Below are 13,183 nucleotides of genomic sequence, written 5' to 3'. Positions count from 1 at the left end.
GCTTACGAATTGACGCCGTGGGCTCCGTAAGACAGACTCGCGTTCAACATCAGTGTTCGCTGGAGAACGCACACTTCTTGGTCGTCCTGTTGGTTTCTTTTTGAGGGCAGATCCAGTGTCTTCAAAGTTATTAATCCAACATTTTATCGCATCTTTCGACGGAACGATATCATGACATTCTAAATTACAAAAACTTCGAAACTCCTTCTGTGCCGTGAGCAAACAATAAACATTTTTATGGCTAACGCACGCTATTTTCCGTTCCAGTGACGCATGATTAGTGAAATGGTGAACTGTTTACTTGCTGTCTGTCACGAACCCGCAGTGCTACCACGTGCGCATGGCTGCCACTACTCATTTCAAACTTTCCCGTTATTCTGTGTCACCCTGTATTTATCTTACTAGCGAGATTCGAACCATCGAACGTACTAACGTGCTGAGAAACCGACGAATTCGTCGAAATAATGAAAATTGTTTTTAACTGCACTTGGAGATTTGCTAATTTTGAAAGGTGATATTTCAGAGTTCTTTGTCGTACTGTCTTAAAAAATTTATGTGCGTGCACTGAATTCCATCTGCTACAAGTGTGCTCAAAATCGGAATCTGTGAGGACCCCTCGTCAATGTAGAATCCTCCTTTTACCACCAGCATAACTGTGACCTGAAGCCACTTTGGCACAAAAAACTCTTAATAATTACCTGACAGGTCTTTCACTGGAAACTGTCCTCAGAAACATTGATAAATTATTTCTTTGGTATTGTGTGACGTCATCACATGTACAATCAGTGCCTTCCCCGTACTCTCTGCACTGCCGAAGGAGTCTGCTACCTCAGCAACAAACCACCTCCGTCGCTCGCTAATGGGCGATCGTTGTCGAAATCCACACGCTGTGTGGAAAGGCCACATCACAGAAGAATTTCAGTGTTCCTACTACAGACCCTGGAAGCAAATGAATCCCTTACGCGACTTGCCATAAGATGAAACAAATCGTACTATCTTGCGTACATCGGCGTGTTACAGCGTGTCATGAAATGATTCCGTAGTATCTATCATTTTATTTCCTACTGAAAAAAGGTTTTTGGGCAGCATTACGTTAGTGAAGCATCTGTATCCACGTACGAGGCTAATCCGGAAACTAAGGTTACAAAAATTTTTTTAGGTGCAAAAAATTTAATTTATCATAATAAAATTTAGATTCATTGTAGTACAGGTGTTGCATTATTTTTACAAGCAATCGGCATGTATCTTTATACATTTTGTCATTAGTAGGACGAGTTTTTTGATTCCTGTGTCATAGACGTCTCCCAACGCCTTTTTCAGTCAGTTCTTCACTTCGATTTTCACCTCGTCGTCGTCGGAAAAGTGCTTTCCAATAAGGTGTTTCTTCAATTTAATGACCGGCCACTGGGGCCGAGCAGTTCTAGGCACTTCAGTCCGGAACCGCGCTGCTGCTACGGTCGCAGGTTCGAATCCTGCCTCTGGCATGGATGTGTGTGATGTCCTGAGGCTAGTTAAGTTTAAGTAGTTCTAAGTCTAGGGGACTGATGACCTCAGATGTTAAGTCCCATACTTCTTAGAGCCATTTGGACCATCAGTTTAGTGAACAGATGATAGTCACTAGGTGTGAGATCGGGGCTGTGACAGAGTTGGCTTAAAACATCCCAACCAAACGAAGTCAGCTACTCTTGCGTTGAATGAGCGGTGTGCGGACGCGCGCTCTCATCGAGGAGACAGAGTGTCGCTGTCGGCACGTCTGTTTTGTATGGCTCTGCGAAGTTTCTTCATGACCCCACAGTATCTTGCAGCATTTATGGTCCCATCTATTTCCAAAAAATCAACGAACAAATCTCTTTTCCTGTCCCAAAACACTGACACGACGATTTTCCTTGCTATATCCTGGGTTCTGAATTTCTTGGCTATAATATTTCCGTTCATCTCCCTTATACAGACACTCTATATACTCCTTTTACCTTTCAGCTTTCCCTTCCTAGCTTAGGACTGGTTTTACATCTGAGCTCTTGACATTCATACAGTTGCTTCCCTTTTCTCAAAAAGTCTTTTTAAATTTCCTGAAGGCGGAATCCATTTTCCCCTAGTGAAACATTCCTACATTTGTCCTCTATCCATTCTTGCTCAGCCATTTAACACTTCCTGTCCAACTCATTTTGAGAGACGTTTGTATTTCCCTTCGCTTGCTTTATTTGCTGCATTTTTATATTTTCTTCTTTCATCAATTGAATTCAATATCTCTACTATGCCTTGTCTTTCGACCTATTTGACACTCTGCTGCCTTCTCTATTTCATCTCTTATAGCTATCTATTTTTCTTCTACTGTATTCCTTTTCCCTGCTCTACTCAACCGCTGCGTAATGCTTCGTCTGAAACTATCAGCAACCTCTAGTTTTTGCAGCTTATCCATGTTCCGTCTCCTTAATTTCCTACCTTTTTGTAGTTTCTTCAGGTTTAATTTACAGTTCGCTACCAATAAATTGTGGTCCAATCTAACCCTGTAAATGTCTTACAGTTTAAAATCTGGTTCCGAAATCCCTTTCTTGCCATTATGTAATGAATCTGAAACCTTCCAGTGTCTCCAGGAGTCTTCCATGTATACGCGCTACTTTGATGATTCTCAAACAAGGTGTTAGCGATGGCCGCGCGGGGTATCCGAGCGGTCAAGGGCGCCTTGTCACGGTCCGCACCGCTCCCACCGTCGGAGATTCGAGTCCTCCCTCGGGCATGGGTGTGTGTTGTCCTCAGCGTAAGTTAGTTTTAGTTAGATTAAGTAGTGTGTAAGCCTAGGTACCGATGACCTCAGCAGTTTGGTCCCATAAGACCTTACTACAAATTTCCATTGTTAGCAATGATTAAATTATCCTCTGTGCAAAATTCCACCAGACGTCTTGCTCTTTCGTTTCTTTCCGTGAGTCGAAATTAAATTTTTGCTTTTCTTTCTTTTCCTACCACCAAACTGCAGTCTCCCATGACAATTAAATTATCGTTTCCTTTAACTAGCTGAATAATTTCTTTTATCTCATCATACATTTCTCCAGTCTCTCCATTATCTCCAGAGCTAGTTAGCATATAAACTTGTACAACTATTGTAGGTGTGAACTTAGTGCCTATCTTGGCTACGTCAATGCGTTCACTATGCTGTTTCACGTAGATTACCTGCATTCCTATTTGCTTATTCATTATTACACCCACTCTTGCATTATCCCTTTGTGACTTTGTATTTATAACCCTGCATTCATCCTGTTTCTCTTGACACCGAGCTTCGCTAAGTCTCAATATATTGAATTTCAACCTATCCATTTCCGTTTATAAAACCTCTAACCTACCTGCCCGATTAAGGTATTTAACATTCCAGAATCCTTTCCTTAGAACGACAGATTTGTTTTCCTTGGTGATGACATCCTTCTGAGTAGTTCCTGCATGGAGATCCGAATGGGAGATTCTTTCATCCCCAGAATATGTTACCCAACAAGAAGCTATCACCATTTAACCATAGATGGCTCTGAGCACTATGGGACTCAACTGCTGAGATCTTTAGTCCCCTAGAACTTAGAACTAGTTAAACCTAACTAACCTAAGGACATCACAAACATCCATGCCCGAGGCAGGATTCGAACCTGCGACCGTAGCGGTCTTGCGGTTCCAGACTGCAGCGCCTTTAACCGCACGGCCAATTTAACCATAGAGTAGAGCTACATGCCAACTGGCAAATTACAGCTGTAGTTTCCCCTTGCTGTAGGCTGCTCGCAGTACCAGAACAGCAATGCCGTCTTGGTTAGCCAGATGAGTCAATCATCCAGACTGACGCCCCTGCAACGACTGAAAAGGGTGCCGCCCCTCTTCAGGAGCCGTATGTTTGTCTGGCTTCTCGACAGGCATCACTCCATTGTTGTTGTACACACAGTACACCTGTGTACGGTTAAGGCAGACAAGCCACCCAAACCGACGGCAAGTCCGCGGTTCATGGGAAACATCGGAAACTATGAACGAAATTTTCGCTCTGCAGCGGAGTGTGCGCTGATATGACATTTCCTGACATTAAAACTGTGTACCAGACGGAGATTCGAACACAGGACCTTTGCCTTATGCGGACAAGTGCTCTGCACTTGATATGAAACTTTCTGGCAGATTAAAACTATGTTGCAAGACTGAGATTAGAGCTCGGGACCTTTGCCTATCGCGGGCAATTGCTCCACCAACCGAGCTAGCAAGCACGATTTACGACCAGCCCTTACAGTTTCAATTCTGCCAGTAACTCGTCTCCTAGGTTCCAAACTTCACAGGACCTCTCCTGCGAACCTTGCAGAGTTAGCACTCCTGGAAGAAGGGATATTGCGGAGACATGGCTTAGTCACAGACAGGTGGATGGTTCCAGAATGAAGTATTGACTCTACAGCGGAATATGCGCTCCTCTGAATCTTCCTGGCAGACTGAAACTGTATGCCAGACCGAGACTCGGGATCTTTGCCTTTCGTGGGCAAGTGCTCTGCCAGCTAACCTTCCTTCCAGGAGTGCTATTCCTGTATGGTTTCCAGTAGAACTTTCGAAGGTATGAGACGCGATACTGGCCAAACTGAAGCTGTGACGACGGGGTGTGAGCTGCGCTTGGGTAGCTTAGCCAGTAGAGCACTTGCCCACGAAAGGCCAAAGTCCAGAGTTCGAGTGTCGGTCTGATACACAGTTATAACCTGCCAGGAAGTTTCTAACCAGAGCAGACACCTCTGCAGCGTGAAAATTTCTTTCTGAAAACATCCCCCAGGTTATGCCTATGCCATGTCTCCGCAGTATAATTTCTTAAGGAGTGCTAATTTAGCGAGGTTCACAGGAGAAAAATGGTTCAAATGGCTCTATGCACTATGGGAGGTCATCAGTCCCATAGACTTAGAACCTAACTAACCTAAGGACGTCATACACATCCATGCCTGAGGCAGGATTCGAACCTGCGACAGTAGCAGCCGCGTGGTTCCGGACTGAAGGGCCTAGAACCGCTCGGCCACAGCGGCCGGCTCGCAGGAGAACGTGTGAGAAATTTGGATGGTAGGAGACGAGATGTTGGCACAATTGAAGCTGTGAGGACGGTGCACGAGTTGTGCTCGGGTAGCTCAGTTGGTAGAGCACTTGCCCACCAGAGGCAAAGGTCCGAGTTCGAGTCTCGGTCTGGCTCACAGTTTCATTGGAAACTATGGTTTAACCAATAGAAAATTGCAATATCGCTTCAGAACAAATTAGCGTATTTGCACGTGCTCTTTACGCTTTTTTCTGTAACAATCCAGAAGAATTGTACTTGTTTCCCATTGCCATTGCGTGAAGTTTTTTGTTGTCATGTTGTAAGTGCTTGGAATGTATGAACATAAATTTGTTTACATCATCAGGTATGCCACTCACATAAATGCAGCTGACTGCTGTGTATTACATCGAACTTTAAGGAGGAAACTCTCTCTCTCCAGGAGACAACGCCGAGGCAGGCTTGGCTTTAGCCGGTGGCAGTGACGGGAGGGCACTGTGTACAGCCACCTCTTTTTCGCTTCTCGGCTAAATGATTACGACTGAAACTTTTTCTACCCACAGGACTTTTACCTGCTACGTCCACCTCTTCAATGACCGCGAAGCCCTCGGTGGTGGAATTTCATAACTCTACTGAAACAATTACTCGTGATCATGTGTTACTCAAAGATCAAATCCTTACCTTTGAAAAATCCGACTTCGTAGATATCGATGACCATCTGCACACAAACTTGTCTTTTTCCATCCTTCAGACCCTTCATGTACAATTTATACTTCCCGTAAGGTAAGGCGACGAACTTTTTTAGGGTTATCGGTCGTGTCCAGTACCGATGCATGTAGTAGGTGCCCTGCCAACAGAGGTAGCGATGCAATTACACAATACAGGTTTTGTGACTAAATCAAAACTTCAACTTATAGGATTATTCTTTGTCGAGGTCTTTACTGAGTATCAGATGTAGCAGTCTCTTCCTGTCTTTTTTTTCTGCTCCGTTCATAACTTAGACACGCTTATTGCATTTTGGTCATCATATATCGGCACATGTAAGTTAAGGAAATAACAAAGGATTTTGAAAATCACACTCTAATAGTTAACATAGCAATGAGTAAACATCCTGATACTTCTCAGCAATCAGTGGCGAATGCCAAAGACGGGAACAGGAAAGTCGAAATCTCAAGGCATTCGCCTAACACGAGTGAAATTAAGAAGCAGACTGTAAGATGTCGTGGTCTCCTGACCTTCGTTGCTTACATATTCAGCCCTCACAATCATATTCTGCACATCAAGACGCTTCATTCGAACCCAAACTCGATAAGATAAAGTCAATCTTGTATGAATTCATGTAAATTATACGCAAATAACTAATAAATCGCAAGAGCGCACCATGGTTGAAATACTCGAGGCTGGCGTACACACTTACATTCCAGACACGACGGCACAGGAGCTTTTAGTTCGAGAGAGGCAAAACCGCACGCCAGGAGGCCAGTCCGAACCCATCTACGTCGGCCGGTGACCGCCTGTAGAGCAGACAGCGTTTGTTCGAGTGAAAGGACGACCCCGTGTCGGCTTAAAAGCAAATTCCGCTACACTGTGTGGGAGCGGCCAGCCTACGCATTCTTTACACATAGCACGCAGTTTCAGAGATTTTCACAGAGAGACAGCACACGCCAAACGCAGATACTACAGATATCCGGATTGGTCGCCTTAAACGAAACGTCATTCTCCCGTTTTAGAAGAGCAATGCTGATTGGCAGACGATATTTCTGACGCCTTGAGCTGAAGGAGTAATGGAAGAGACCGAAAGATGTAACCCCTCACGTCTGGCGTGGAGAGGCGCCGTTCCGTTGTCGCTCTTGGAGCGAGAACACGTAACGAGAGCGTGCGCGCTCGTACATGTACTCAAAGAGCGAGGAACAAGTCTCTCCTCAGTACTTCACTGGGAGAGCACCTCTGTCGAGAGCGAATCGAAGTGTGACTCTATATTGAGTCCTTGCAATTAAACGTTGTTCACTGTGTTGGCCGACACACTTATTGTGCAGTGTAAATGGACAGAGTTATAGTTAAACGCCTGCGAGCGAATTTTGAGTGGCATCGCGGTGGACTGGTTATCTGACCGGTGTACCACGCCAATAGTTAGACTAGGGGCGAATAGGAGTCCTTGACTTCATCAAGGCGTAGGGAGAGTTTGATTGGCGAAGGTCAATCCAGATAGAACGAGAGTTATCTTATTTGTCAGCAGCGAGCGGCGCAGACAGCAGTCATCGCAGCTTACAGTATTGTGCGCTACAGTTCTTGCGAGCCCCATGTTTCCTCCACAACAGTACACTTCACTGCATTTCACATGCGACAGCCTTGACCGTACCTAGTAACATTCTAAAGGATAATTATTCAAGTTGATTATCTCCTCCATGTCCGAACAACATCTCTTTGGTTCACTCAGACACTCCTGGACACTTCCCTTGTTGAGAGCCCTTCCTGGCACAAAGAGAGAATGTGGACGCGATCGAACTGTGGTATGTAGGCATGGTAGAACTACAGACAACACGAACCGTGTACGTCCTTCCTGGTGGAATGACCGGAACTGATCGGCTGTCGGACCCCAACCGTCTAATAGGCGCTGCTCGTGCATGATTGTTTACATTTTTGGGCAGGTTTTGTGACATCTCCGAACAATCAAAGGGACTGTGTCTGTGGTACAATATCCATAATCAGTGACTGTCTTCAGGAGTTCTGGGAACCGGGGTGATGCAAAACTTTTTTTTGGTGTGCGTAAATGGATACTTAAATATGGAGCTCTAAAACTGGCAGTATATTTATAATGTGAAGCAGATACTTTTATGAGCCGATAGGTTGATATTTTATCAGTCTGTTTATCGAATATCTATATGTTGGTGCCATTTAAATATCGATATATCGGATACTCGATACCTTTAAAAATATCAACAGTTTTATCAGAGAGAGCAGGTAGCTGTTTCTCGAGGAGGTCCTGGCTATACTTCAGTCTTCCGTGAAGACGTATCCGCGTCCACAGCACTGCATGCATTCGTTCCTGGTGTGACGAAGGCTTACAAGCCCTACTGCACGTCGTCCGTTAAATCACTCAGTCTTAAGGCCAGGTTCTCATTCAAAATGGTCGAAAAATCGATTTTTTGTTGCATTTTTGAAAGATATTTGCGTCAGGAATGTCGATATACGGTCTTGGAATTGCAGACTAAACGTAAGTAAGGAAAAAACTATTTTTATCAAATTTTGATAAAAATTGGCCAAAAGATAATATTCGGTCAGCCACAATGGATTACACATTTTGAATTTTGAAAATCTAACTTCAGATTTGTGTTCAGCGACGTCAAAAGTGTATAATGGCATATAGTTTTTACGCAAATTCAGCTAATAATTAATATAGAAGTTCGCCCTAAACTTTAGTCATGGTTTTCCTCGAGAAACGGTTTTTCAAACCTGCATGCAGCATAAAATAAAAACGGTACATCCTATTAGCTTCTAACTTTGACTCCCGAAATGCAATAACTACTTTTTGTAAAGCCATAAAGAGTAAAAAAAAATCCAACACAGAGTTCCATTTAGCATGATATCGTTAAATTTAATGTTGTTTCATTGTAGTTAGGTACAAGCTCCCATAAATCTACTGTAGTATCTACTGATGTTATCCATTTTTGATTTGAGATAACTTCTAGAGGCTACACTCTACGTAGCAGGTGTACTTCAAACTCGTAGGTTCTCGATCAGACCTCGATTATGGGCTCCATTTTCTTCTTTTTTGTATCGAAAATCTAAAATATAGTTGAACGTATGTCTTTTCATTGTCTCAAAAAAATTTCGAAACTTTGCATATTTTTCGTTCATTTGAATGAGAACTTGGACGTAATTTCCAATAAAATATGGACTGTCATTCTCTGCAAATCGAGGACAACATCAAGACTGCTTGCCTTGTGACGCCGTAGCAGTGTCGTATCTGTTGTGGAAGGGGCATCTGACTTTTTGCCACTGTGGCTCTTGTGTGCGTGGAGTTGCTATTCAGTTATTCTGCGCAACGGATTAATCTGAAATGTACCCTTTACCCTGTGGCTACTGCAAGATTCAATGTACACCCCCACAATACTACAGAAGTCAGACAGACGCTCCTAAAGAGAAATGCCTGAAAAACTTTCAGCAATAAATATCTTCTGGAGTCCTCTGCTGTAAGGAAATGACACAAAAATTTACAAAATTTCTTACGTAGCTAGTCGGATACTTGGGTACTGGAGTAGTGCTAGTTAGTGTAAGAAAAACATGAAACTAACAAAAATTATTATTTATTTTGCAAAAATTCTGAGAAATCACAATGGCACTTTTAGTTATGAACTGAACTACTGCAGTGGATGACCGCTACCTACGGATTATGGCTCGGAGGAACCCTGACGGCAACGCCACCATCTTGAGTAATGCTTTTCGTGCAGCCACAGGACGTCGTGTTACAACTCAAACTGTGCGCAACTTCACTCCCGACGTCCATGGCGAGGTCCATCTTTGCAACCACGTCACGATTATAGTTGGTGGTGACTTTAATTTACATCGATATGTTGGCGAAAATACATGTTTAATTTCGGAGGTACGCATAAAATATCATCCGAAATGTTCTAAACGCATTCTCTGAAAATTATTTCGAGCAATTAGTTCATGAGCCCACGCGAATAGTAAACGGTTGTGAAGACACACTAGACCTCTCAGCAAAAAATAATCCTGAGTTAATAACGAGCATCAAAACCGATACAAGGATTAGTGAACACAGGGTTGTCGTACCGAGACAATATTGTAATCCCCAAATCCTCAAAAAATAAACGAAAAATTTACCTGTTGAAAAAGGCAGATAAAAATTCACTTGATGTCTTCCTGATAGACAATCTCCACTCATTCCTAATTAATAAAATAAGAGTAGATCAGATGTGGCTTGAAATCAAAGAAATAGTATTGGCAGCAGTTGAGAGATTTATTCCAAATAAATTAACAAACGATGCAGCTGACCCTCCTTGGTACACAAAACGAGTTAGAACACTTTTGCAGAAACAACGAAACAAACGCGCCAAATTTAAACAGACGCAAAATTCCCAAGATTGGCGATCTTTTACAGAAGCTCGAAATATAGCGCGGACTTCAATGCGAGATGCTTATAACAGTTTGAGCCGTGGTAAAAATTGCTGTTTTGAAGAGCGAGCCGCAGCGCGTAGTGTGGAGCAGTCGCCCTCCGTTTCTAGCGGTGGCGCCGCTGTGGCAGTCGCAGCTTTGGTGTCTCCCTCTGGTGGGAAAGGGGAAAGGCTGCCTGTTCACGTGCATTTAAGGGGCGCTATGAGCTCGCCAGTGGGTCAGTCTGGGTCAGTCTCTCGTCCACTGCTTGCTCCTCTGTCTCTCGTCCGCATTTGTTAGGCAGTTAGTGTCTGTCTGTCGTTGGAGCTGCCTCTGTCATGTTTCTCGGATTCGGTGTGTGAACGAATTTATTGCTAGAAGTGTAACGGCATAATTCCTTAAATATGTTTTTATCTTGCCTATCATCTGGAGAGGCGGTATATGTGTACTGTAGAGCATGTTTGGCCAACTTTACATAATTTTATGTTGGATTGCATTTCATGGACTTTTGATAAAATGGTCATTTTAGTAAATAAACTTGCCACTCTTCCACCATAAGACTTTCTTAGAAGTTAAAATCAAGTTGCACCTTCAGTGGCACGTTTATCTTTTAATTTTAGTCTTTTGTACCATTTCCATCCCTCCTATGGGGTGCATAGTTTGTGTGCTTGTGTGAATTGTTAAAACTTTTACTTTACGGTAATCTGGTGTGTTGCAGATTTGCACCAGTGTAGTCTTTCAGAGGCTGTTGTGAGCGGTCGTAATTACGGCCGCGTCAAAAGGGAGCGGCAAGGTTCTCAGCCCGAAAGCTCATACACTCAAAAATTTGTTTCTTTCTGCCTCTGAATAAATTGTAACTTGATGTTTAGAGGGTGCTTTCTGCTTATAATTTTAAATCCGTTTCTAAAAAAAATGCTTTTAGGAATAAATTTCCCATTTGTTGAAAGCAATTTGATTTTGATTTCTTAAGTTACTCCCTGGCAACTACTTCCACGCTCACATAGTGTGACTAAATGTGTTAATGTTCTTGATGAATCGCTAGTAAATAAAGTAAATTTTTAAGAATATTCTTTGAAATTAAATCCACAGTTCACAGTTTCCACAACGAAACTTTGTCTCGAAACCTGGGAGAAAACCCAAAGAGATTCTAGTCGTATGTGAAGTATGTTAGTGGCAAGAAACAATCAATGCCTTCTCTGCGCGATAACAATGGAGATACTACCGAAGACACTGCTGCCAAATCACAGCCTTCTGAAACCCCTTGACAAAAGAAGACGAAGTAAATATTCCAGAACTCGAATCAAGGACAGCTACCAACATGAGTAATGTAGAAGTAAATATCTTCAGAGTAGTGAAGCGACTGAAATCACTTAATAAAAGCAAGTCTTCTGCACCAGACTGGAAGCCAATTAGGTTCGTTTCTGAGTATGCTGATGCTTTAGCTCCATACTTAACAATCACAAACAACCGTTCGCTCGTCGAAAGATCCGTATTAAAAGACTGGAAACTTGCACAAGTCACACCAATATTCTAGGAAGGTAGTAGGAGTAATCCACTTAATTACAGGCCAATATCGTTAACGTATATATGCAGCAGGATTTCTGGAACATATATTGTGTTTGAACATTATGAATTACCTCGAAGAAAACTATCTATTGACACACAGTCAACATGGGTTTAGAAAACGTAAAAAAATGGCTCTAAGCACTGCGGGACTTAATATCTGAGGTCATCTGTCCCCTATACTTACAAGGGAACCTACCCATCGCACCCCCTCAGATTTAGTTATAAGTTGGCACAGTGGATAGGCCTTGAAAAACTGAACACACATCAATCGAGAAAACAGGAAGAAGTTGTGTGGAACTATGAAAAAATAAGCAAAATATACAAACTGAGTAGTCCATGCGAAAGATATGCAACATCAAGGCTAGTCTGAGCTCAGGAGCGCCGTGGTCCCGTGGTTAGCGTGAGCAGCTGCGGAACGAGAGGTCCTTGGTTCAAGGCTTTCCTCGAGTGAAAAGTTTACTTTCTTTATTTTCGCAAATTTATCATCTGTCCGTTCGTTCATTGACGTCTCTGTGCACTGTAATAAGTTTAGTGTCTGTGTTTTGCGACCGCACCGCAAAACCGTGCGATTAGTAGACGAAAGGACGTGCCTATTCAATGGGTACCGAGAAAAGATTTGATCGCGAGGTCATAGGTCAACCGATTCCTCCACAGGAAAACACGTCTGATATATTCTATACGACACTGGTGACGGCACGAGGGTCACAAGACAGGAATATGTTGTCGACCCACCTAACTTGTACACTTGGCGAATATGTAAAAAGATTCTTCTACCTTGCCCGATTTAGGTTTTCTTGTGGATGTGATAATCACTCCCAAAAAGTGATGAAAACATAAGAGTTTGCCACATAAACTGAAAATAAAAAAATTAAACTTTTCACTCGAGGGAAGACTTGAACCAAGAGCCTTCGGTTCCGCAGCTGCTCACGCTAACCACGGGACCACAGCGCTCCTGATCTCACAGTATCCTTGATGTTGCATATCTTGCACATGGACTACTCAGTTTGTATATCTTGCTTATTTTTTCATAGTTCCAGACAACTTCTTCCTGTTTTCTCGATTGATCTGTGTTCGGTTTTTCAAGGCCTATCCACTGTGCCAACTTATAACTAAATCTGAGGGGGGTGCGATGGGGAGGTTCCCTTGTTAGAACTGCTTAAACCTGACCTAAGGACATCACACGCATCCTTGCCCGAGGCAGAATTCGAACCTGCGACCCCAGCAGCAGCGTGGTTCCGGACTGAAGCGCCTAGAACCGCTCGGCTACGGCGGCCGGCTTAGAAAACATCGTTCCTGTCAAACAAAACTAGCTCTTTATTCACATGAAGTGTTGAGTGCTATTGACAAGGGATTTCAGACCGATCCCGTATATCTGGATTTCCGGAAGGCTTTTGACCCTGTACCACACAAGCGGCTTGTAGTGAAATTGCGTGCTTATGGAATATCATCTCAGTTATGTGATTGGATTTGTGATTTCCTGTCAGA

At 43.1% G+C, this 13,183-nt stretch overlaps 1 protein-coding gene across 1 annotated transcript in view; it reads right to left on the bottom strand.

Moving 5' to 3' along the window:
- The window catches only part of LOC126426927 (uncharacterized), a 163,063-nt gene that overhangs the window by 38,679 nt on the left and 111,201 nt on the right, over positions 1 to 13,183 (bottom strand). Inside the window, exon 4 of the mRNA XM_050089034.1 lies at positions 5,699 to 5,864. Coding sequence (XP_049944991.1) covers positions 5,699 to 5,864 — 166 coding nt within the window. The remainder of the gene's footprint in view (positions 1 to 5,698; positions 5,865 to 13,183) is intronic.

This window comes from Schistocerca serialis, chromosome 11, assembly GCF_023864345.2.
Source record: "Schistocerca serialis cubense isolate TAMUIC-IGC-003099 chromosome 11, iqSchSeri2.2, whole genome shotgun sequence".
In the NCBI taxonomy this organism is placed as follows: Eukaryota; Metazoa; Arthropoda; class Insecta; order Orthoptera; family Acrididae; genus Schistocerca; species Schistocerca serialis.
The sequence above is the reverse complement of the archived record's forward strand: the minus strand, read 5'-3'. Positions and strand labels throughout refer to the sequence as shown.